The sequence below is a fragment of the Aulonocara sp. 'chitande type north' Nkhata Bay genome, linkage group LG7 (genome assembly GCF_057382095.1).
Source record: "Aulonocara sp. 'chitande type north' Nkhata Bay isolate Kocher_YH1m ecotype deep benthic linkage group LG7, A_spYH_male_GT1.1, whole genome shotgun sequence".
Taxonomy (NCBI): domain Eukaryota; kingdom Metazoa; phylum Chordata; class Actinopteri; order Cichliformes; family Cichlidae; genus Aulonocara; species Aulonocara sp. 'chitande type north' Nkhata Bay.
Genome location: NC_141350.1, coordinates 30,590,850 through 30,614,979, shown reverse-complemented (window position 1 = coordinate 30,614,979; position 24,130 = coordinate 30,590,850). Strand labels below are relative to the sequence as shown.

General features: G+C 40.1%; 1 protein-coding gene across 8 annotated transcripts in view; it reads right to left on the bottom strand.

The window, feature by feature from the left end:
* The window catches only part of sh3glb2b (SH3-domain GRB2-like endophilin B2b), a 99,604-nt gene that overhangs the window by 71,932 nt on the left and 3,542 nt on the right, over positions 1 to 24,130 (bottom strand). For 2 of the 8 annotated variants that reach the window (XM_086299996.1, XM_086299989.1), the window contains exons 2-11: positions 23,227 to 23,368; positions 20,885 to 20,896; positions 19,180 to 19,308; positions 18,768 to 18,901; positions 16,705 to 16,797; positions 14,852 to 14,914; positions 11,985 to 12,047; positions 10,016 to 10,039; positions 9,835 to 9,924; positions 8,303 to 8,403 (exon numbers count right to left, since the gene is read on the bottom strand). In XM_086299996.1, the coding sequence (XP_086156122.1) occupies positions 8,303 to 8,403; positions 9,835 to 9,924; positions 10,016 to 10,039; positions 11,985 to 12,047; positions 14,852 to 14,914; positions 16,705 to 16,797; positions 18,768 to 18,901; positions 19,180 to 19,308; positions 20,885 to 20,896; positions 23,227 to 23,368 (851 nt within the window). The remainder of the gene's footprint in view (positions 1 to 8,302; positions 8,404 to 9,834; positions 9,925 to 10,015; positions 10,040 to 11,984; positions 12,048 to 14,851; positions 14,915 to 16,704; positions 16,798 to 18,767; positions 18,902 to 19,179; positions 19,309 to 20,884; positions 20,897 to 23,226; positions 23,369 to 24,130) is intronic. The other 6 variants (XM_086299990.1, XM_086299991.1, XM_086299993.1 and 3 more) reach the window with 6 other exon arrangements.

The window sequence follows — 24,130 nt, the reverse complement described above, 5'->3', positions numbered from 1 at the left end:
TGTGTGTGTGTGTGTGTGTGTGTGTGTGTGTGTGTGTGTGTGTGTGTGTGTGTGTGTGTGTGTGTGTGTGTGTGTGTGTGTGTGTGTGTGTGTGCCTTAGAAGTCAAATAATACATTAGCCATACTTAAAAAAAATCTGAATTTCATTTAGAACTGAGATTCTAAGTTGTAAGGAGGAATCTTATGCACAGCCAGAAACATGTTTCCCCACTTTCACAATGCTGAGGTGCCAAATCCACAACCCCCAACAAATGGTTTATTACACGCAGGTGTGAAGGGCAAGCTTTACTTACACAGCCTCACACACAGTAGATTTTTAAAGTTTTTTTTGGGTACAGTGGTTTAGCCACAGATGCAACATCCACTTTTGATAAAGATCACTCCACCTGTTTATTTCTTAAGAAATTAAGCATCTTTATTAAGCTCTTATTTATACATGTCTACACATTAATAGACACCGTGTGCTCTGAGACATTATAGTCTTCTACTTCTGCTTCCATCGGTTTGCATTTTAAACTCCCGGCCTTTCAGTTTGTTATGAACGACTTTATATCACAAAATGTTAGAAATATAAAGTGAACCATGCGACTTTTTTTTTTTTCTGTTTGATGGAAGGACTTAAGACACGAGTTATTTAAACAATTCTAAATGACAGTGTGATGGCCATAGTACTTTATGTGGGCCAAATGTGTTAAGGATAATGTTTATCAATGTAAAATTGCAAAGAATTTGTGGATAGAATATAACATTTTGTAAACAGTTACCTCAGAAGCTGTACTGTCAGCCTTATGTATGTAAGGTAAAACTATCCACAGTACTTCCACTTAAGTAGCTAAACACATAAAGTCACCCTTACCAATAATCCGCTGCTCCTTGAAAAAGTAGCGCAAACAGACAACTGACTGAGCAATGATAAGTAGAGCTACCCGAGGCCGAGACTCAAGCAGAAGAAATTAAAAGTTGTTGTTTTTGTGGCTCGAAAAATTAAAGAAAGTATGTTTAATAATTCAACAAGACCCGCACCTTCAACACATGTACATTCAAATTTTGGAACAGGCTCAACATTGCTGCTGTTCAATAGTTTTTATCCGTTTGAAAAAGTCATTTTACGGCTTTAATGTTTCCAGCTGATAAGGAGAATGAGTGCATTTCAAATGTGCGTCCAAAGGCTTTAAACATCTGCTTTGTCTGTAACGACAGTATCAAACTACAGAGCATTGTTTTTACTAAAATTCAACATTTTCCGATGAAAATTTGGCTACTTTTTTTTTTTTTTTTTCTTTACTGTAACACGCACCTCAATGCCATTTTTAGGATATTCTTGGTGATCACATTTTTTTCATATTTATGCTTTTGGCACTGAGGGTATCTAATACGCATGTTGTCACTGTGTTTGTACTACCAGCTGTGAGGGCTCTGCTTTTGCTTTGAGCAGTCTGTTTTTATTTTGTCTCGTGAGTGTGTGTGTTTTTCAAACGAGATCCTCGTCAGTTTGATTTTGTTACCACAAACTTTGTGTGAAGTTCACAACAGAGGTAAAGAGATTTAAACACCCCAGTTTAAGGAGGCAGGCAGGGGTTGAACCAGCTGCACAGGACAGGTGAAGCAGAGAGTGTCGGGGGAGATGTGCAACAGAAGCAGAGGGAACATTTTACTAGATGATAAATGGCAGATTTAGATGATTAAGGATTTGTTGACAAGATTAAAAGACACGTCCGTCAGAGTTCAACAACATTACAGTTTGATTAAATAAAAAAGTTTTTAGACTACACAAGGTTCATTTTCTCCTCTGATAGTAATCATATTAAACATGTCAAGAAAGAAAGAGTATAAAGAAAAATAGTAAATGTGTGTCTAATTAAACTCTTCCTGTGAGCCTTACATCATCCTTTAATATGTTTGGTGTTACAAACTTGAAGAAGCACAGAAAAGATCATCAGACATTAATCTAATCAGTTTTCAGCCTTCATTCATATTGAAAAGTTGAAATCTTCCCTGCTAGACCCAAGTGCAGCGTTTAACACCGTCGGCCAGAACATTTTATTACAGCTATTATTAAATGGAGAGTCCTCTTCACACACTGAGGTTAATTATGAAGCTCCACAGGCTTCTGTGCAAAGACCAGTTCTGTTTACATTATACGTGCTTTAGAAGACATAGCATACCACAGGTCAGCTCAGCAACATTTCGACTTTGGCTTGTTTTTTCTGGTTAACGTTAATTACGTAATTTAGAATTAAAGTTTAGTGTTTTTAGCATTTAGGATGGCCGTGGCGAGTAACTCAAGTGCTGTAAACATTTCATGAAACCTCATCAAAAGTTATCTGAGTTGGAAGGGTGGCTGTTAATAAGCCATTCTTAAGGAACAGAGAAAAATAAGGCTGAGGTGTGCCAAATTACACAAGAAATTGACTGGAAAAAGAAATCAGCTGTAATATGTCTTATGGAGTAATGAATCCAAATTTGAAATATGCATGGAAGAGGTCCGAAGAGAGATACAACAGTGAATGTCTATAGCCGTCTTTAACACAGCGTGGATACTCTACCGTGCTTTGAGGCTGGATTTCAGCCAGTGTTGTTGGAGCTCTTATCCAAATTAATCAAATTATGAATGTAGAAAAGTTCCACCAGATTTTGATCGACCATGTAATACCACGTAGTGTCTGATTGGCTTCAACTTCATTTTTCAGTACGACAATGATCGCAAACATACTGCCAATGTAGTCAAAGTATGCCTGGATGAAACAACGCATCAGTCATGGATTGATCTCTCCAGGGTTCGAACCTCAAGATAATCGAAGCAGTGTGGGATCATCTTGACAGAAAACAAAACAAAAGGCAGCCAGCATCCAAAGAAGAGTCTCGGATGTCTTTCAAGAAGCCTGCAGAACTAAGAAATTACAAGAAAGCTTACCTATTAGAGTTTAAGCTGTGTTGAAGAATGAAAGGCAGCTTTAACTGGACAAAAGGGGAAAAAAATCCCACATTGACAGCTAACTCAAGAGACAAAAAGCATTAGAACTCAAGTCATTACCTTACTTAAGGATAAATAAGTTAATTAATTACATTAATGCATAAGCAGAAAATAACCTACAGTAACTGCTTTGCGATATGGAAGTGCAAAAGACAACTGAAAGGGAGGATAGTTTCTATATATGTGGTTTCTATTAAGGGACAGAGGAACGATAAGAAACGATAAGAAATCAAGGACAAGGAGTGTGGTGTAGATAAGTGAGGAAATCCGATCATTACTACAAATTTAGTTGAAATTTAAATATTTTAACTATGGTGCCTCCTGTGAGGGCTGTCTGTTTTCCACATTCTGCAACGGTAAAATACGACTTAGAGGCGGATATTTGTTTTACTTTATGGGCAACAGTTGTTCTTGCTGTTGACAAAACTCGCCTCATGGTTGACTCTGAGAAAAAAACTCTTTCCCACAGAGGGGAATAAACTTATTCGAATATGAGCTGTTTTTTCCGCTAAGGCTTATTTTAGGGGAGGAGATGTACGAAATTATTTACCGGGTTACAAGCAACGATAATATCGGCTGTTGACTCCTCAATGTCATCATTTTCTATCTATTGAGAAAACCCATTGTAAAAGTAATGAAGGAAAAAACTCCTCCTTGACCCGCGGTGTGTGTGTGTGTGTGTGTGTGTGTGTGTGTGTGTGTGTGTGTGTGTGTGTGTGTGTGTGTGTGTGTGTGTAACAAGATCGCCTGTCGCTGCAATTATGGTTTGTTTTTTAGTCTCTCAAAAGGAAAAGTAGTATTCACTAAGGGATATTTATTCGTTTTTTACACATAGGCAGCCTGTAGGTTACAAACGGATAGAAAGTTCTTCTTTTCATCACAAGCTATGGTGTATCTTAAAGGTTTTTTACAGCGTCTGTATTATAGGAAAATAAAATACTATTGAAATCTCTACAGGAAGTCACTCTTTATTTCCATTACAAACGCCGGTGCAGCTTAAGAAAGTAAAATTACACCCGCTATTGTAAAAAAAAAAAACAGAGAAAATTGTCATAATATTGAAACAGAATTCAGACTATGAGTTTGCGGAAAACTAGCTGCCGCTCTGTCTCTCTATACAGCACAGAATCAGCTGCTGCATCACCGCTGTGCTTAGGGAACATGACGCATCAGGTCTGAAAATGACTAGACACTTCCGGAGTATTTCCGGTAGGGTCATAAGGTCCGGATCGAGGCCTTCCATAGTAAATATGCTGTATTTGAATATGTCATATTCAAAGCCTTCTTCTTTGGGAGAGCAGATCTCATCGGACACAGGAACGCTGCTGGGCTGCAGAAGGAAATCCATCTTGCGTCTGTGCCTTAGAAATTGTGACGGACTCCACCTCTCTGCTTTTTTATTCTCCTCCCCTGCTGCACTCCCTCCCACTAAAAACTTTTTTTCCCAACAACAGATGGCGCTCTTCCGGAAGTTTCCCCCCTCCCTTCTCAGGATGCAATTCGACACGCTTAGCAACAGATGGCGCGCTTCCGGAGGTTTCCCCCTCCCTTCTCAGGATGCAATTCGTCACGCTTAGCAACAGATGGCGCGCTTCCGGGGTTCACCCCCCCTTCTCCGGATGCGATTCGTCACGCTCATTACACACTTCCGGGGGGGAGGGGGGAGGTCAAAAGGTCGTGATTAGGGCCATCAATCACTTCGGATTAAATTTTGTCATAAGCTGTATGGGAGTATCTCTCTCACATGCTGTCTGAATACTGAAACCAACAAGTATTAGTTTTCAGATTTGAACCAGATCTCAAGATTACTATGAATCAAGTCTTTCCAACTTGGTCTTGAGGGAACGTCTTTCTGTTTTTTTGGCTCAGTATGGCATATTTCAAAACGTTTTACAAACGTAAACACTCCATTTTAATGTCATTTGATGATCTCTTATTTTTAATCAGATACTGGCATTTAATGATTTCCAAAACACTGCATGGCTCTTTTATTTACATTTTCACATCAGTGGGAACAAACGGAGAGCGGTGTGTTCAGTGACCTCTGACCTTCACTGACACAAACGCCTCCAGATTCTGGCCAATGACGGGTCCAGCTTCATAAATCAGCCTCCCTGTCATGGGCTACATCCACACGTACCCGGGTATTTTTGAAAATGCAGATTTTTCTATGCGTTTGCACCTTTCGTCCACACGTAAACGGCGTTTTTGGTCACTGAAAACGGAGATTTTTAAAAACTCCGGCCAGGGTGGATATTTTTGAAAACTCAGTTTTTGCATTTATGTGTGGACTAGAAAAATGGAGAAAACGCAGCGTCAAAGGTGTGCGCCTTTTTTGACGTCACACTGTGCGCCACGTTATTGTTTCGGTGAAATGAATTTCTACAATACTGTTACTGTTAATTCTACTCTCTGCAGTGTTTAAATGCTTACATATACACACAGTTACTGTCCCTCCACACATACGACTCGGTTCTGCTTCTATGCCCCAGCTTTGTTTACTTTTTCCCACCAAGGCTTCTAGACTTCTGATTGGTCAACATTTCTACAGGTTAGGAATATATCGCCACCTGTTGCTTTGGCATGTTCATAGCAGCGTTTTTCTTCATTTCTGCCTTTACGTGTGGACGGGATTATTTTTTAAAACGAAAACGGAAAATCTCCGTTTTCAAAAATACCCGTGTACGTGTGGACGTAGCCATGGATGCCAGGATTTTATTCCAACACCCGAGACATCAGCCAAAGTCATTTCACTGCAGTGGAAATAATTTGGACCACTTTTGACTCTTTTTGACATTAGACTGAACAGGCAAAGAGTGACATTACTAAAGGATGATGCAGGTTAGCTCAAGTTACTACAAGTAGGTGAAGAGTAAAGTGCTTAGTTTAAATAGTAGCTATTTTGAGGTCTTTAAGCTACACTGTATTGCCAAAGGTTTTTACTCAGTCATCCAAATGATTGCGTTCAGGTGTTTCAATCACTTCCATGTCCACAGGTGTATAGAATCAAACATCAAGGCATGTAGACTGCTTCTACAAACATTTGTCAATGAATGGGTCGCTCACAGAAGCTCAGTGAATTCCAGCGTGGTACTATGATAGGAGCTCACCAGTGCAACAAGTCCAGCTTTGAAATTTCCTGAATACTAAATATTCCACAGTCAGCTGTTAGTGGTATTATAACAAAGTGGAAATGACAGCAACTCTGCCATGAAGTGGTAGGTCAATGGGTGCTGAGGCACATAGAGTGCACGTCCAAGCTTCATGTGCCCCTCAGATTAGCTCTAGTGATGTGTCGGTCGCGAACGAAATGGCTCTTAGAGCCAGTGTTGCCAATTCCTCAGTAAGGAAAGTCGCTATTGGCCACCGCATATATTTATATATAAACATATATAAATAAAACCACTTCTTTTTTTTACATTAGTAATTCCTTTTGTAAATAATTAAATATTATTGTTAATAATAAATTAATTAAAGCAACAAAACAACCTGAAGAGTCAGTTCGGAGCCGAAACAGACGGTTCTCTAAAAAGAGCTAGAAACCCCATCACTAATTAGCTCCAGGGCAGTGCATAGAGAACTTTATTGAATTGGTTTCCATGGTGACCAGCTGTATCCAACCCTTCCATTACCAAAGTGTTCACTGTTCTGTGTGCAGATGTGTTCTCTGGAGTGATCAGTGTTGGGGAGTAACGTAATACATGTACCGCCGTTACGTATTTAAAATACAAAATATGAGTAACTGTATTCTGTTACAGTTACCGTTTAAAAAGGTGGTATTCAGAATACAGTTACTTTGTTGAAATAAATGGATTACACTGCGGTACTTTCCTGTTTCATTTTGTCGCGGGTCAGGACTGTTTCGGTTTTGTTTGACAGCTACGCTCTTTGTTCCAGGCGGCAGCGTTACGGTTGCCATGGTTACAGGGCGACGCTCTCTCTCTGCGACTGTGTGTTTCCTGGGTGAGAGAGCGCCTTTTCGTTGTTGTTGTTGTTGTGCTAAGCTAACAGGCAGAACGCTACAAGCATAGCTCTAAAGAATGTAGCATCATGGGCAGTGTAGTCCGTGTTGCAGGGAGAATGGACTGCCATACACGTTATGTGTCTGTGAGCACGAGGAGGTAGAAAAAGGGGAGTGGAAAGGTATGAGTTGTCATCGAGGAAAAACGGGAGCTGGAAGCATGTAAATATAATAATAACCACTGCAGCCAAGAAGAGTGCCTGACGAGCCCAGCTGTAAGTAAGCTATTAAGACTCGACTGTACACCGTGTTCCTGTTTTCCTCCGAAAACAATAAGTTCCGTTGGAGCAGCCTTTCAACGCCTCTCTCTGTCTTTCGCAAGAAAAGTTGACCCACACAACAAAGTTAAGCTATTTTTCGGCTACGAGCCGACAGGGACCCCGCCGTATTAGTCAGAGGTCCCTTTACTACAGTTCGGAGTCGCGGACCTTCAGTAACAGTAATAAATCACACAGCAATAGTACATTCACGTTGTTGTAAAAAGCATGATAATATATTAAGTAATCCAAAGTATTCAGAATATGTTACTGTCATTAAGTAACGTAACGGAATACGTTACAGAATACATTCTGGGGCATGTATTCTGTATTCTGTAATGGAATACATTTTAAAAGTAACCTTCCCAACACTGGGAGTGATGAATCACACGTCTCCATCTGGCAATCCGATGGGCAAGTCAGGGTTTGGCGTTTGAGAGGAGAACAGTACTTGTCTGACTTTACTGTGCCAAGTGTAAAGTTTGTTGGATTATGGTGGAGGGTTGTTTTTCAGGAGTTGGTTAGTTTCAGTGAAAGGAATTCATGATGCTTCAGCACACCAAGATATCTTGGAGAAGTTCATGCTCCCAGCTTTGTGGGAAGAGTTTGGGGACCATCCCTTTCTACTAATATCTTTAGTTCCTGTAAGTAGCAGCATTTTGGATGACCCTGAGGTCAGTAAGGACTGGACTAGTTTTGGGTATCTCTTTGAGTCTGGATGTTTCTCTGGATGTTTTTTTATTGCTAACATTATTCAGGTACCCAGGAGAAATCTCAGTGTTTAAGGCAGAGTGACTGTGTACCTGTTTTCTGCTTGTAGATGGTGTGAAAACCTCTGTGACTATATCATGGGTCCTTGAGAGACTGCACCAACTCCCAGCTGCACATAACCAGACCCAGACTATGTGGTCATTTTCAGTATTTTATGATGTGACTAACTCTGATCTTTCCCCATAACTTAAACAATTCAAGAAAAGGTAAAAATGTTTCTGATTCAAGAAATATTACGGTCAGTGGGAGTCCTAGCAGTCTCTGCAAATAAATGCCGACCTGTTGAGCTCCCGCTGAAGGTCCTGCATGTAGTGATGACACTGAGCGTAGTATGTGGCCTGAGCTTCAGCGAAGTCCTGCAAACAGCGCAGGTGGTTGAGCTGGTGGGAAAAGAAAGGAGATGATTTACTCAACAGGAGTGAAGGACACCAAAGATTTTATAAATCATCATGCACCTTTTACAGCCAGTTTTCCCACTCATGGATGAAGATGGGACTGAAATATTTAGCTCTAGAAATGACCACTGACAGTCAAACAGTAGAATCAAAGCTGTACAGTCACCATTTACTGCCCAGCTTTGTGCCATGATTAAAGGCACAAAAATGCTTTAATCATGGCGGCCTGATAATATTCCACAGGATGCTTATATTCACAGCATTACAGTAGGATGGACACATTAAAAGAGTCCCCCTGTGTGTTTTAGTCACGGCTCTTTTTTCTTTTTTTTAACTTTTGATTATAAGGAAAATGTATACTGCATAAACTGGTAATGGTTCAAAAGGAAAATGGTTATGTTGGAAGGGCATGCTGGGAAAAATATCGCTTGTGTTTCCCTGTCGTCTGTGCAAAACAGCGGTGAACCCGTAGACGTTAACTGTGCAACAGCTTTTTTTTCAGTGAGTGTCTTATCAAGCAGTCAGCCGGCATTTTAAATTATGCTTAATGAGTGTCGCACACCTGAGAGATGAAGCTGTGATGATACTGAAACATTGTTACCACCGATGTGTTTCGTATGTTTCCACTCATACTGTAATACTGAGACATATCTACAAGCTGGTCGTCTGGAAACAATGAGGTGTGAGTGTGTTTGTGTTAGTGAGAGGGTGTGTATGTGTGTGTACTGGTTTAGAAGTCTTTGTGAAAATTGGCATGCCACAATACTTGTGGGGACAAAATGCCCGTCCGCACGAATTTGAAGGCATTTTTGAGGCTCAAAATGTGGTTTTAGTTTCAGGGTTACAGTTAGTTTATGATCAGGTTTATGCTAAGGGTTAGGGTAAGTGGCTAGAGAAAGCATTATGTCAATTAGATGTCCACACCAAGATATGAAAACAAGTGTGTGTGTGTGTGTGTGTGTGTGTGTGTGTGTGTGTGTGTGTGTGTACTTTTATTAAAAATAAACACATATATTACAATATAAACACACAGACAAAGATGACGTCAGGCCACTGAAATGCTCCCAAACTCCCACACAAACCTCTCCGCCTGAAGGGTGGGCTCACATAAAAGTTTCTCAGCACCATCGACTGGATAAAAATCCAGACAGTTCAAAAGTTTTCTAAAGCCTGCCAGCTTCGTTGATGTGTAAACATGTGTAAACATCAACAAAGCTTTATCTGGCACCTAAAAGCTGTCTGCCTTCATGCATTTCATTTCAAGCTTATTTAAAACCAATTTAAGATCACCGTGAGAATAACATGATTTGGTTCCCATGTGTTCATCTGCAATATTTTGACAAAAACATTGAAGTGATTTACACCGCCAGGCCTTTAACAGGAGCCCAGTGGGGTGACTGGCCTGCGGTGACTCACATGTGTGCTGCTGATGCCTTCAAGCAGCAGCCTGGTGACCTCAGCCTGGCGATCGAACTCCGTCTGGGCTACGCGAAGCTCGTGTTCTGCCTGGAAAACAAGACGAGAGGAAGGAAGAAAGCTGACAACACGAGTCATGCTTTAAATCTAGAGAGCGCTTCCTGCTGGTGACGGTACTCACTTTGTCCACTTCCTCACTGAGCAGCTGAGACGAGTGTGGCAAGGACAGAAAGAAAGAAAAAGTCAGGAAGAGCAGATTATCTTGGTAGACACAACTAAATCTACATTAGGGCTTTAGTTTCACACAGGGAAGGGGGAAAGCAGCCATCAGGGTAGATTTAAGGTGGATTTAAAGTAATTTTTATTGGCAATTTTTAGGCACAAACTATGGAAGAAAAGTATACTTTAATTAAGTTTATTTAGCCCACTTAACTTTAACTTCTATCTTCTCAGAACATCCCATCTTTTACTTGGGGTCGAGCCTGCATTACATTGCATTACATACCAAAACAAAAATTTATTTCAGTTACTTAGCGAGACGCAGTGGGACTCTGAGGATTTTTGCAGGTTTTAAATGTTCCCATGTTGGAAAATAATGCTCAAGTTTCATCATCCAGCACACAGAGCTATAAAAAGATGCCAAGGCAGGAATCTCCGTTTGTAAATAAGACTGGTGGGTGGGGTTATCCTGTGCTGTGGGAGAAGTGAGATGGATTACAAAGGGAAAGGATAAAATCGTGTGAGTCACCTTCCAAATGAGAAACAACAAATTGCTTTTTGTTGTTTGCATTGAAAGCAGAAATCACAGGGGAAACCCCGCTGCTGAACAATTCCACTACAGAAAGGAAACATTTAAATCAAATAAAAGCAGTTTTTTGTTTGTGTTAGTAATGCCAAACCCTGTATTAGCGACCTTTACACACTTTGCTTTACAAACACTTTTTGGTTCGTTGGGATCTGGTCTCCCTGTGAAATGATCCCAAATTCATGCCCTTCTACCCGGGCTATGACGACAGCATGCGATATAAACTGTGCTAATGTTTATAATTAAGACTCAAACGCATCATTTCATTGAGTGAACCTGAGTTACAGGAGATGCTGAGTAAAGGGAAAGCATGACCTCAAATGCACTGTAAACACAGCGATGACGCGCCTCTTGCAGCTGCTGCTGAACTTCACACGACCTTTACTCTGCATTCTGCAGATGCTGAAGACTGGAGGAACTAGTGTGGAGCTGCGCCCCCCGGTGGTAAACATGCAGTATTGTAGCAGGGAGGGAGCATCTTTCGCTTTGAAAAGACTTTATGGACAGATACTTCATGTTTAACCATCCTAAATGTAGATGTGTATCCCTGTGTGCAGGTTTATACTAGTTTATGTGAAAAATTGTGAGTTCTTTGGTCTTCACGATGCAGTTTGTTCTCTAATGTTCCTCTGAGGCTGTCACAGAACCGTGTTCTGTATTTAGACTGAGATTAAAGGACATACTCTGGACTCTGTTTATTTATTAGACGACCTCTTTTATTTAGGGCTGTTAGAGTAAAGGGGCCTGAATACATACGCAGGCCACACAGATTTTTATTTGTAAAACATTTTGAACAACGTGTTGGTCTGAATGTGAAAAATTTAAAGAGGCTATGATATATTTTTTTTAAAACACTGCATGTCTGTTATAATGTTATTAACATTAAAATAAAAAATTCCCCTGTCCATTTGGGATGAATGAAACGGTAACCTTGAGGCTCTTTTTGTGAATAAAAGGTACGGTCCTTCCTATCTTGTGTCACACAAAGAATACAATTTATTGCATTTCTCCAGCTTCACAGATTTTTATAAAGTTAATTTATTTCCCAAATTTACCAGAAAAGTCTCCAGTGGAAACTGTGTGACATCTCTTTGGTCTAGTTTGCTGATTCAATCTGCAAAAGTAATCAGTGAATTTCCTAAAATCTGATCTTCTGAGAGTGTCCTAACCGATGCCTAGTTTATCTCTGTGTTCTGTGCGCTCTAAAAATAACAAAGGGAGGGAACAAAACAACTGTGAATTCTAAACAGGGGGGGAAATAACCATGAAACACCCTAAAAAACATGTCTTTTCTACCCAAACTACTAAACAAACACGGGACTTCTAGTCTCTCCACGTGTCCAACCTTCCTCTGCTCTGACACGACCGGGTCGGGCTCCACGTCCCAGCTCTCCCAGCCGCTCTGCAGCTGGTTTAATGAAACCACAGAGGGGGTCAAAAAATCAAAAATAAATAAAAAATCATACGCTGCATAAACACTGTAACTGTCTGAAATAACATAACAGATTATTTCCTGTCACATTTCCAGCACTAATATTAAACACGGCCAATAAATAACAACATGAAGGTATAACCTCAGGTTTCAGTCGACTCTAAACCAGGTATTTGAAGCTCCAACCACTTCTGCTTAAATCAGAAGAAAGCCCTCTGAAAGGGGGAGGAGCTAAAAAGGCTTGTTTCAGACTGAGCATGAACTGAGGCTTTGCACAGAGGCTCTTTAAGGATATTTTAATTTTATGGTAAAATAAATGGTAAATGGCCTGTATTTGTATAGCGCTTCACTAGTCCCTAAGGACCCAAAGCACTTTACATATCCAGTCATCCACCCAGTGGTGATGGCAAGCTACATTGTAGCCACAGCCACCCTGGGGCGCACTGACAGAGGCGAGGCTGCCGGACACTGGCGCCACCGGGCCCTCTGACCACCACCAGTAGGCAACGGGTGAAGTGTCTTGCCCAAGGACACAACAACCAAGACTGTCCAAGCCGGGGCTCGAACCGGCAACCTTCCGATTACAAGGCGAACTCCCAACTCTTGAGCCACGATCGTAAGTGAAGCCATAAAAATCAGGCAGGTTACAAATACAAGATAGTTGAATATAAAGTGACAAGGATCCCAGGGACTGTATTTATCGGGGAATGTGATTTGATCATAAAAATAATTAAGAACTTATGACTCCAATGAATTACAGTGATTTTTCAAAATAAAAGTCCATGCTTCTTCCAGGTTCTGCTGAGCGGTGTTTCTGTTTGAGCTGAAGCTGCCGTTTTTGTTTTATTTCACATGGACATACAATAAACTTCAACAAGGCCTCATTTAAAAAGCATCAGAGCCAAAACTAAACAATAATAACCATGCTCAAACATGCTTGTGTCATCTGTAACACGTCATGCACAAACACGGTTATCTCATGGCTAACACGACATGCTTGACTAAACATTCAAAACACAGCCCTGAAAGATCACTCATGCTGTGAAATCTGCAATCTGACAACTTTTTATTTTCTAGGTGTTAGCACAAAATAAAGGAGCCAGTGAAGTGTAAACTCCAGAGCCCTGATGGGTTCAGCTGAGATAAAACAAATCTCACTTTCAGATCTTTGTGTTCCTCATCTGTGCTCACAGACTTCTGTAAACAGCTTTTCTTCTGAGAAGACACGGCCAGGTTTAGATTACATGCTGTGTTGTGTTTTCATTTTTATACCTTCCTATTGTTCATCCCTGAGCTTTCTTTGAAATTATAAATGTTCCAGCAGAAGTAAAGAAATAAACTCTTGTGTTGTCCTCTAAAAACAACAGGTCAGGATCTCACTGGATTAAAAAGCTGTCACGTGTGCGTTTCAGTCTAAAAAAAAAAAAAAAACTTTTTGAGTGCGATTTGCAGAAAAATGCTGCTCAGATTAAAAATCTGAGATCCTGGTAATGAAATTAGATTTTTTTCCCCTTTTCTGTTTATTTAACTTTCATTTAAGCAGCAAATTGTTAGTGACAGCAGCAGCCTGCAGTGTTCGCTAATACAGCTGTGGCAAAACTACATTTTGATTTGAACAGTTTTTTAATACATCTGAGAACCATTAAAAAAAACTGAAGCAGTGAAACACAAAACCTTTAGCTTATTGGGTTTCCTTTTCTCAAGCAAGCAAAAAAAAAAAAAGAATACATAAATAATAATAATAAAAAAGAATAATAAATAGTATTTCTGCCCATTATTGGGAAATTCTATTTTACAGTAGCTGAAATCATATTGATAGCAAGACTGGTAGCAGAAGCAGTAGCAGCACTAATAACAGTAGCAGTACTAGTATCAGGGGAGTGATAGTTCATTTCCGTTTTATTTCACCACAATAACAGCGGCCTTGACGTTCTTTACACTGTAAATTAAAGACACATTAATACGGAGAAACCCCAACAATCAGATCACCCACCATGAGCAACACTTTGGCGAGAGTGGGAAGGAAAAACTCCCTTTTAATAGGAAGAAACCTCCATCAGAACAAGGCTTGTTTCATTGTTGTTATTATCATTATCATTAATAACAATAATGATAATAATAATAATTTAAAACTAAGAGAGTAAATCAGACTTTTACGTTTCTGCACCTACATTATGGATACAATTGATTTCATTTGGCTTTTTTCTGTTTGTCAATGTAACCTTTGTGTAACCTGATGAGTCATTAATTATAAATTCATATTTAATGTGACAGAATGGCTGTTTTTTTAATGACGGCTCACTTTCCTCACCTCAGGTTATTTTTGTTTATTTGACTAGTTAGGTTGCTTTCTCAAAAAGAAAATAAATAAAAATACAATTAAAAATCCATTTTCATATATTTCCAACATATGCAGAAATTGTTGCATTTTGGGTTTTTTTTTTTAGAAAAATCATACGGCTGTTTTTCCCCCACTGTCCTCACTTCTGGTTCACTTTGTTCATTTGTGATTGCCATGAAATTAGTATATTTTAATATAAAAAGAAAGAAAAACTAAATTTTTGATAATAAGTAAAACCAAAGAAAATACATAAACAGGTTGATGGTAAATGGAAACCCGGTTGTTAAACAAGCCTGTGTTAACAGCTTCAGCTGCCAGTCAGACTTAAAGATGCTGCTGTTAGCTTCTTATGGAGTTGTTTGCATATGACATGTTAAAAATGCAGTTTCTTGATTGTCATGTGAGCCATGAGCTCTGCGGTGCTGCTCGTTTCTCTTACCGCTGATGCACTGGCAGAAAGAACATAATTTCGAGGCCGAGTCTCCTGAAAATCAGGTGTAGCCTACAGCAAAGGAGAGCAAGGAGGAGGAAACAAACACAGGTTGTCATGCAGTTACAAACCGTGAGCAGACAAAGAAAAACATGTTAGCAGGAAGCACAAAGCAACCACAACGAGAGCGGATCATTGAGCCTGAAGCTGGAAGCATCCACAGCATTTAACCTGTGACTCCTGCTGACCCCAAAGAGACGTCACAGTGAATAATTTATCTCCTTTTAAAGCTGCTGTGTGGTTTTATTTTTTAAAGTTTACTAAAAGGACACTTTTGATTTGATTTTTTTTTCACAAACAGAGGAAGGTCTGATCATGCTGGTAGATTTTTCTTCCACTTTAAAAATTTTGTGTTTTATTGGAAATAGAAGTTTTTCAGCTTCTATAATTTTAGAAATCCTATCGTCCTCCATGAAAAACCTCATTCATGCCTGTAATTCTCTACAGGTGTGTCTTGAAAACTCATCTGTAGTTTGTCCAAAATACTGCTGCTCATCTTTTAACAGGTGTTAGAAACATGATCACATCACTGCGGTTTTAGCAGGTTTACACCGACTCTACCTCTGTTCAGGTTTCTAGATTTAAAGCAGCTAAAGTTCCTCTGACTGCTGAGGTCTCGAGTTGAAGCCCTGAGACTCTGGAATAACCTGAAACTCCATATTTGTGCTGGAGATTCTTTTAAATCCTGTCTTCAAACTCACTTCGTTTACCTTTGCTTTAAATTAAGTTTCACGTTGAGTCCCATCTGGCTTTTTCTTTTTTATCTTGTAGTGTCTTTTTTTAGCTTGTTGTAAGTTAAATTTATTGTTTGTTTTCACGACTTACTTTATAATATTTATTTATTGGTCTATGGTCTTTTCTTGTTTGTTTTAAACTAACTTGTAAAGAACTTCCATCAACTTTGTTGCTTTTAAATATGCTGTAGAAATAAAATTGAACTTAAAGTATCTTGTGTTAAAATATCTGAATTACTAACATCAATGACATTGATTGGATTGATTGGACCTTCCATTTTTAAGCTTAAATATGTTTTGTGGCCCCATTAAGATTTTTGAGGATCAAAAATCCCCATAAAATGTCTCTTGTGATGTAAAAGATTATTAATCCCTGTCATAAATCTACTACTGAAGGGCTCATTTGATCGGAGTAAACCGGTACTGATGTTTTGTTTTGTGACACGGGCGCCCCCTGCTGTTCCTGATTCAGAGTTGTTGGTACCACAGGCGTCTGAGATAGCTCACCAGCATCAACTAATATCAGGTTTACCGTGTTTGTTTTCTTACATTCCTGCATGCATAGGATAATCTGAGGTAGCTGTGTTAGATTAAATCACTTTAAAATCAATGCGATGGTGAACAGATGAACTCTGAAGGCTTCCAGTGATCACTGAACTGGACTTTAGTTCTGATAATCCGGTCATGGCTGAGACATCTGCTGCTCTACGAGTGTTAACAGAGCAGCCATCAACCCGTCTGCTAACGAGGCGTCCACTGCATCTGTTGGAGTTTTTAAAGACTAAACCAAAAGACTGTTTGTAATATTTCCATGCAGAGTTGGTGCATAAAGAAGCGTTAGGAACTTTTCCTTCATGAATCTGACAAACATGCGACAAGCAGCGCAGCCAGCCAGTAAGCTCTCCAACATGTCAGAGGTGAATCTGCACACATGCACTCTGAACATGTGACCAAAACAAGAACAAAATGAGCAGCTGACTGACTTCACTTAAAGCTGTCTGAGTCTGGCTGTGCTCTGATGGTTTCTGATCTTAGGGTAGAAGAAGAACTGTTGAAATTTGATCTCACCGCCGCTTTGGCTTCTGCCAGCTTGGCTTTTTTCAGGCGTGCCTTACAGATGTCCAGATCCAGCCGGCGATTCTCCAGCAGCCGCCTCTCTTTCTGCACGAGGAAGAAAAATGATTCATTCAGGAACAACCGCGAGGATCAAACCTGCAGCAAACCTGTGCAACACATCATCACCCTGAAGACCTCCAGCAGCGAGTACATCACTCTGACTCTGAGTTCAGGATTTGTGTTTTGATCACCATTTTATTTTTACTGATATTCTTTCCCTTCTTTATCTTTGCGTTAGGAACATTTTCTTCTTTCTTTCAGCTTCCCGCTTTATTTTGGTAAGCACTTTTTCCTATGTATTGCTTTCCTTTCCCACTTTCCCTTTCCCAGTCACTCTTTTTTTGTGGAAAAAGTCATGAGGTTAGGGAAAAATGTGAAGAAGAACTGGTCAGGACAGAGGAAAGGAGAGGTTTGCTGCTCAGAGAGCCTGACTGCTCTCAATACGATACGATATTATCACAAATCACAATATGATATTACTGCGATTTTTAACATTTTGAGACTTGCTGAGATTTCCAATAAGTGCAAATTACAAGTTAAACTTTGTCAGTAGTTTAACTTTGTCCAAATTCTCACTTCAGGTATGCTTGAGATCATCATGCATGCCAACGCTGTCACTGAAACCTACTCATCTGTTATTGCAGCTGTGTAAAGGTCAGAGTTCAGCTGCGGTTTTAAAGGTTCAAACATATCAGCAGGTTATGGCATTAAATGAAAAACACACTATTAATGAACATTTTCATGATATTCACCACACAGCCATGTTGACTGTTTGTTTTTTAGTGATGGGATTTCCGGCTCTTTTTAGAGAGCCGGCTCTTTTTAGAGAGCCGGCTCTTTCGACTCCCAACCGGCTCTTCAGGTTGTTTTGTTGCTTTCATTAATTTATTATTAACAACAATATGAAATTATGCACAAAAGGAATTACTAATCTAAAAAAACGTGGTTTTATTTATATATAAATATATACGGTGGCCCCTAGAGACAAGGCACACGCAAACTCCAAAACACATTCCTAGAGTTAACTGAACTTCCTAAACAGAGCTACCTAGATCACTTAAATAACACAATTGAAAGCATATGTGTATGGTTTGTGTATTTATACACAAGCACTCATATATATACAAAAAATAGAATAAAAAAAATGTTCATTTACATGTTACTACCACACACCAAATCCGGTCGTTGGTACTTCCTGGCTTGTGTAGCCACCAGGTAACAAAAGCTCAACACTGCGCCCAGCATCCTAGAGCACTTCTGTTGTGTTTTGTACGTGTTTTGTCTGTACGGGCCACCGTAAATATACTTTTATTTATTCACTCCACATAAAATGTAATAAATAAATCATATAATACAAAAACCAACTATTCACATTTCAACTTTTAACTATTTAAATTTTCAGCTTTTTCCTTTTTACAAATTTAAACTGAAACAACACAAAACACTGCAAACCACAACACAATTAAATATAAATTAAAATATGAAAATAAAAAGAAGATGCATATTCTCTGTCATATGGGCCTGCATGAATAAACTTTCTGAATCCTTTATCATCCGCAACTGAATATAGTTGTGGATGATTACTATACCTTTCTAATGTGACGTTGTTGTCCCTGGCTCTCTTTCTCTCTCTCTCTCTCCCTCCCGCTCTGTTCCTGTGCTACTGTGAGTGTAATTACCGCCCCTCCCCCCTCTGCCCAGCGCAAGCACAAGGCTCGCGTGCAGAGTGAAGCGGAAAAAAGTGCGAGAGAGAGGCTGAGAGAAAGAAAAAAAAAAACAAACAACCCACGGCTCGCGTCATTCACTTCAAAGAGCCGGCTCTAAGAGCAGTTTCATTCGTGACCGACACATCACTGTTGTTTTTAATGATGCTGTGAATTCTGGGACGGCACTTTCTCTTTTGCTTTCCTAAAGGATGTAATAAGGATGCTTACAGCTGCAAAGACTTCATTCCTATTTTGTATCAGCACGTCCGTATTTACATATACTACCATATTTTCATACTACACACTCACTGATATGGTCCTCCAGTCTCCCTCCAGGAAGTTGCGCAGAGGTGAGAGGAAAGTGACGGCTGAAGTGTGGAGGAACTCGCGCTCGGCTCCTCCGAGCCTCTTCTGGTATTCCGCTACTGTGATCAGGGTCTTGCCTACAGTTACAACAGCACAGCAGCACACTCAGGTTCAAACCACAGGTTTGATGGAGACAAAACAATCAAATCGGTTTTTAAATACAATTTGGACTAAAGTGTGTTTTAGCTGTTTAAGCAGCATCCACATCCACATTTTTTTTTTTGTTTTCTCGAAAATGTTGTAAAATGGTGTGCTCTTTAACTGCTAACAGAAAGAGAGCTGCTTCAGAGGAGCATTTAGAGCTTCATGAGTCATTAGCTGCAGCAGTGTCAGTTTCAGCTGCAGGTCCACTCACCGTATGGCGTGTCTGAACCGAATTCGATGGCGGCGTCCAGCATGTACTGACCCAGCAGCTCCGCGTTGGTCGTCCTGGAGGGAAGCTTCTTGTCCAGCTTGTCATAGATGAACTCCTCGATCCGAGCACCTGGATACAAGGTGATAAAAAGACAACTGTGACCAACACATTAAAAGGAATATCCCACACTGTTTATTATCCTACATTTAAGAGTCCAATTGTACGAAAGGTGTTATTAATCTCTCTGAACAAAGAGAGTTTAACAAAAGGTAATTTGCTGTCATTTTTGTCTTGAATTTATCCATAGTTTACTCTTAATACCAAAGGTTATCTTTGCTTCTAAAAGAAGTTTTTTTTAAATGGGGAAACATTCCTCCAAATTCCTCTGATACGCTATGTGTAAACACCAGTTCACTGCAGATGCTTAATCTTCAGTTAATCTTCAGTAAGTGCAGACATGTTGGCGGTTCTGAAAAACATTCACTTATGCACAGATGTAACCTTGGTTATTAATAATTCAAGCTGCATCAGAGCTGGCAGGAGGTGGTTGGGGTCGGTGGTGGGCGTGTACAGCTCTTGAAGCGTTTTTTAGTGGGAACCCACTAGTGTCATAATCTTCTATCTGATATTTTATCTGACATTGCCACATAAGTGGTCTTCCTATGGTATCACATTTATGTTTCTCTGGGACCAGAATTGCAACTGACCAATCCCATCAACAGGGCTATCCAGGGGTAGGAGTGGATCGGCGTCTTTGATCATTAAATATTGGCAGCAAGATCAAAGCTGCAGCCCAATGTTCCGTTCAGCTAATGAAAGTATAGCCTTTGCTTTCCATGGCAGCTGGATCACAAATGGATCTGTAATCTAGACTTCAACCTGTTTTTAACGACAGCATATAACAGCAGATAAATGTTGTGGGTGGCATCATATCTGTCGTGACATGATTGGTTGAAGTGGCCCATGAAAAGCAGTGACAGACAGATGGTTCAATCACCTGCTAATCATTATATCAAAGAACCAGCCCTTCTCCAAATAGTTTCCAGGATGACTTCAAACCATCTGATGGGTCTGATTGGTATAATGTGTGATGGGAAATAAAAATACAAGTACATACAATTGTACCCGAGTATGGTATTTGAATCAACCAGGCCTCACGAAGGTATCAATGGCTGTATCCCATCAAAAGTTGGCAGCTGTCTTCCTGAATAGAAGGTCATTAGTAATTCAACACCTGTTTGTATCTACAAGCTCCAGTTCAGACCTTAAACAGCACAGCAGACGGTGCCTGAAGCTTAAAATGTGGGGCCGTACTGTAGGTCTGTGGTATGTGCTAGACTACAGATGTCGTCAGAAGTTTATGTGCATGAAAAACCAGAGTAATTTTGGGCTTTTAATAAACTATCTAGAGCGTTACACCACCTTGGATTGAGAGGGTACCAACCCACAACGAAGCCCCTGCTCTAAAATGAACACCGCTATTTGGCCACAATGACAATATGTGTGTTTGGAGGAGTAAATGTGAGGCTTTCCAACCTTATGCCACTACACCACCTCTCAAGCCCAAGATTACTTTGACATTCCTGCCCATGATGAGTTTATGGAAACTTTTGACCACAGCTATGTATGTATAATCTGTAGTCACATCACAATGCTGAGGAGGCTTTTTACACAAAGCACTCTGGGAAACAAGGCCAAGACTTACCAGTGTGGTCAACTGAAGCATGGAGGGTACAAAATACACAGGTCAAAGGTTAGGCATTACTCCCAAAAACCCAATCATGTTCACGTTTAACTATAGAAGCTTCTAAAAGGCACATTTCCAGAGAAAGTTCCCAAAACACCCAGGAACTAACGTCCAGGAACCTTCCCCAGGGTAAAGGTTCCTCCAGCAAGTTAAACTGATTAAACTAAAATTAATTTGGGAAATTGTCTCAAATTCTGACCTAACAACCTCAGAAGCTTCGACTTTCTTGTTAGTCCAAACACAAAATCCCCCTGGCTAATTATTTTCAATTACTGTCAGACACTAAAAACAAATCCTGCTTTTAGTAGTGGTTTCTCAGAAATGTAGAGCATTAAAAAATTGCAAGATTAAAAAGCTTTTATACATGACCACTTAGCATTAGTTGTTAACACGGGAAGGTTGTCAATCTTCAGAAAATACTAGCTCCTGAGCAAAGACTTATTACATATACAGTTCAACAAAAGGGGAAAGGGGGAAATAATCTATCGCTGGAATTCGGGAACTTCTGGTGGAAATGATAGAGCTCAACCGGTTTCTGCTTCCCAGGGAAATTTCTTTAGTAGAAACCTTAACTTTTAGTTTCAAAGCTTAATGTTACTGAGCAACAATTAGCAAAACACGTATGAACAGATCTTTTGTCAACAAGTTTAAGAACTACATCTTCTTTAAACCCCGTGCGCAGAGTTGAAGATGCGACTTTATACAGGGAGTGCAGAATTATTAGGCAAGTTGTATTTTTGAGGAATCATTTTATTATTGAACAACAACCATGTTCTCAATGAACCCAAAAAACTCATTAATATCAAAGCTGAATGTTTTTGGAAGTAGTTTTTAGTTTGATTTTAGTTTTAGCTATTTTAGGGGGATATCTGTGTGTGCAGGTGACTATTACTGTGCATAATTATTAGGAAACTTAACAAAAAACAAATATATACCCATTTCAATTATTGATTTTTACCAGTGAAACCAATATAACATCTCCACATTCACAAATATACATTTCTGACATTCAAAAACAAAACAAAAACAAATCAGCGACCAATATAGCCACCTTTCTTTGCAAGGACACTCAAAAGCCTGCCATCCATGGATTCTGTCAGTGTTTTGATCTGTTCACCATCAACATTGCGTGCAGCAGCAACCACAGCCTCCCAGACACTGTTCAGAGAGGTGTACTGCTTTCCCTCCTTGTAAATCTCACATTTGATGATGGACCACAGGTTCTCAATGGGGTTCAGATCAGGTGAACAAGGTGGCCATGTCATTAGTTTTTCTTCTTTTATACCCTTTCTTGCCAGCCACGCTGTGGAGTACTTGGACGTGTGTGATGGAGCATTGTCCTGCATGAAAATCATGTTTTTCTTGAAGGATGCAGACTTCTTCCTGTACCACTGCTTGAAGAAGGTGTCTTCCAGAAACTGGCAGTAGGACTGGGAGTTGAGCTTGACTCCATCCTCAACCCGAAAAGGCCCCACAAGCTCATCTTTGATGATACCAGCCCAAACCAGTACTCCACCTCCACCTTGCTGGCGTCTGAGTCAGACTGGATCTCTCTGCCCTTTACCAATCCAGCCACGGGCCCATCCATCTGGCCCATCAAGACTCACTCTCATTTCATCAGTCCATAAAACCTTAGAAAAACCAGTCTTGAGATATTTCTTGGCCCAGTCTTGACGTTGCATCTTGTGTGTCTTGTTCAGTGGTGGTCGTCTTTCAGCCTTTCTTACCTTGGCCAGTATGAGTATTGCACACCTTGTGCTTTTGGGCACTCCAGTGATGTTGCAGCTCTGAAATATGGCCAAACTGGTGGCAAGTGGCATCTTGGCAGCTGCACGCTTGACTTTTCTCAGTTCATGGGCAGTTATTTTGCGCCTTGGTTTTTCCACACGCTTCTTGCGACCCTGTTGACTATTTTGAATGAAACGCTTGATTGTTCGATGATCACGCTTCAGAAGCTTTGCAATTTTGAGACTGCTGCATCCCTCTGCAAGATATCTCACTATTTTTGACTTTTCTGAGCCTGTCAAGTCCTTCTTTTGACCCATTTTGCCAAAGGAAAGGACGTTGCCTAATAATTATGCACACCTGATATAGGGTGTTGATGTCATTAGACCACACCCCTTCTCATTACAGAGATGCACATCACCTAATATGCTTAATTGGTAGTAGGCTTTCGAGCCTATACAGCTTGGAGTAAGACAACATGCATGAAGAGGATGATGTGGACAAAATACTCATTTGCCTAATAATTCTGCACTCCCTGTATATGTAGGGGAACTTCCGCGATGTATAGAACTTACTTGGATTGGGCTGCAGTAGCACCTCTGTTTGTTTTAAGATCTTTTCAGTCCAATTCTTGGTGGAGTCGGCACGAGTGATCAGGTTCTCCAAGTGTGGATCCAACTCAGTCTTCTCAGCCTGGCCAAGCTTCTCTTCTGTGAACTAAGAGTGAAAAGCCACAAGTAGATGACACTGATAACAGGCAAACAAGCTCTAGAAGAACAACGACTGTATGAATCTAAACCAGGTCATCCACTGCCCATCACCACACAGTTCTAGTGCCGGTTTGGATTATGAAAACCAGCTGATATTTTGACAGTTTTGAGAGTTGATCATCACATAGCATTTTTACAGAAGTTGGGGTAACTTCATGGGGAATATTCTGATCTGCATCTGCCAAAAGCTTTGTAGGGGTCCAATAGCCACTTCAACATCATTCCAACTTTGCTGGCACCAATTGTTTTTTTGGTGGAATCCATTCTCGTTTGGGCCACGGGCCCACGTAGGTGGAGAGGGACTGCATGGGGCTGATGTTTGGAGCTTTGAGTGAACATCTCAACAGTTATTGCCTAGATTTCTATGGAATACTATATCAGAATCAGAATCAGAAAGGGTTTTATTGCCAAATGTTGAGCAGGTTTACAACATTAGGAAATTGCTGCGGTGCTTCAGTGCAAACATACTGTCATAAATTACGCTTAAATAGACATGAAAATAAAAATAAGAATAAGAATTAAAAGTGCTAAGTAGATAGATATATACATGATATACATGAGTGCAGGTGGTGATCAGTGCCAAACATGGAATGATGCAGTGAACACAGCGTACATATCGTAAAATCTCTAATAATGCTTAATCTGTGATCATATTAGAAGAAGTGCGACATAATCAACAAGTCACAGATTGAATTACTTACTTAACAGA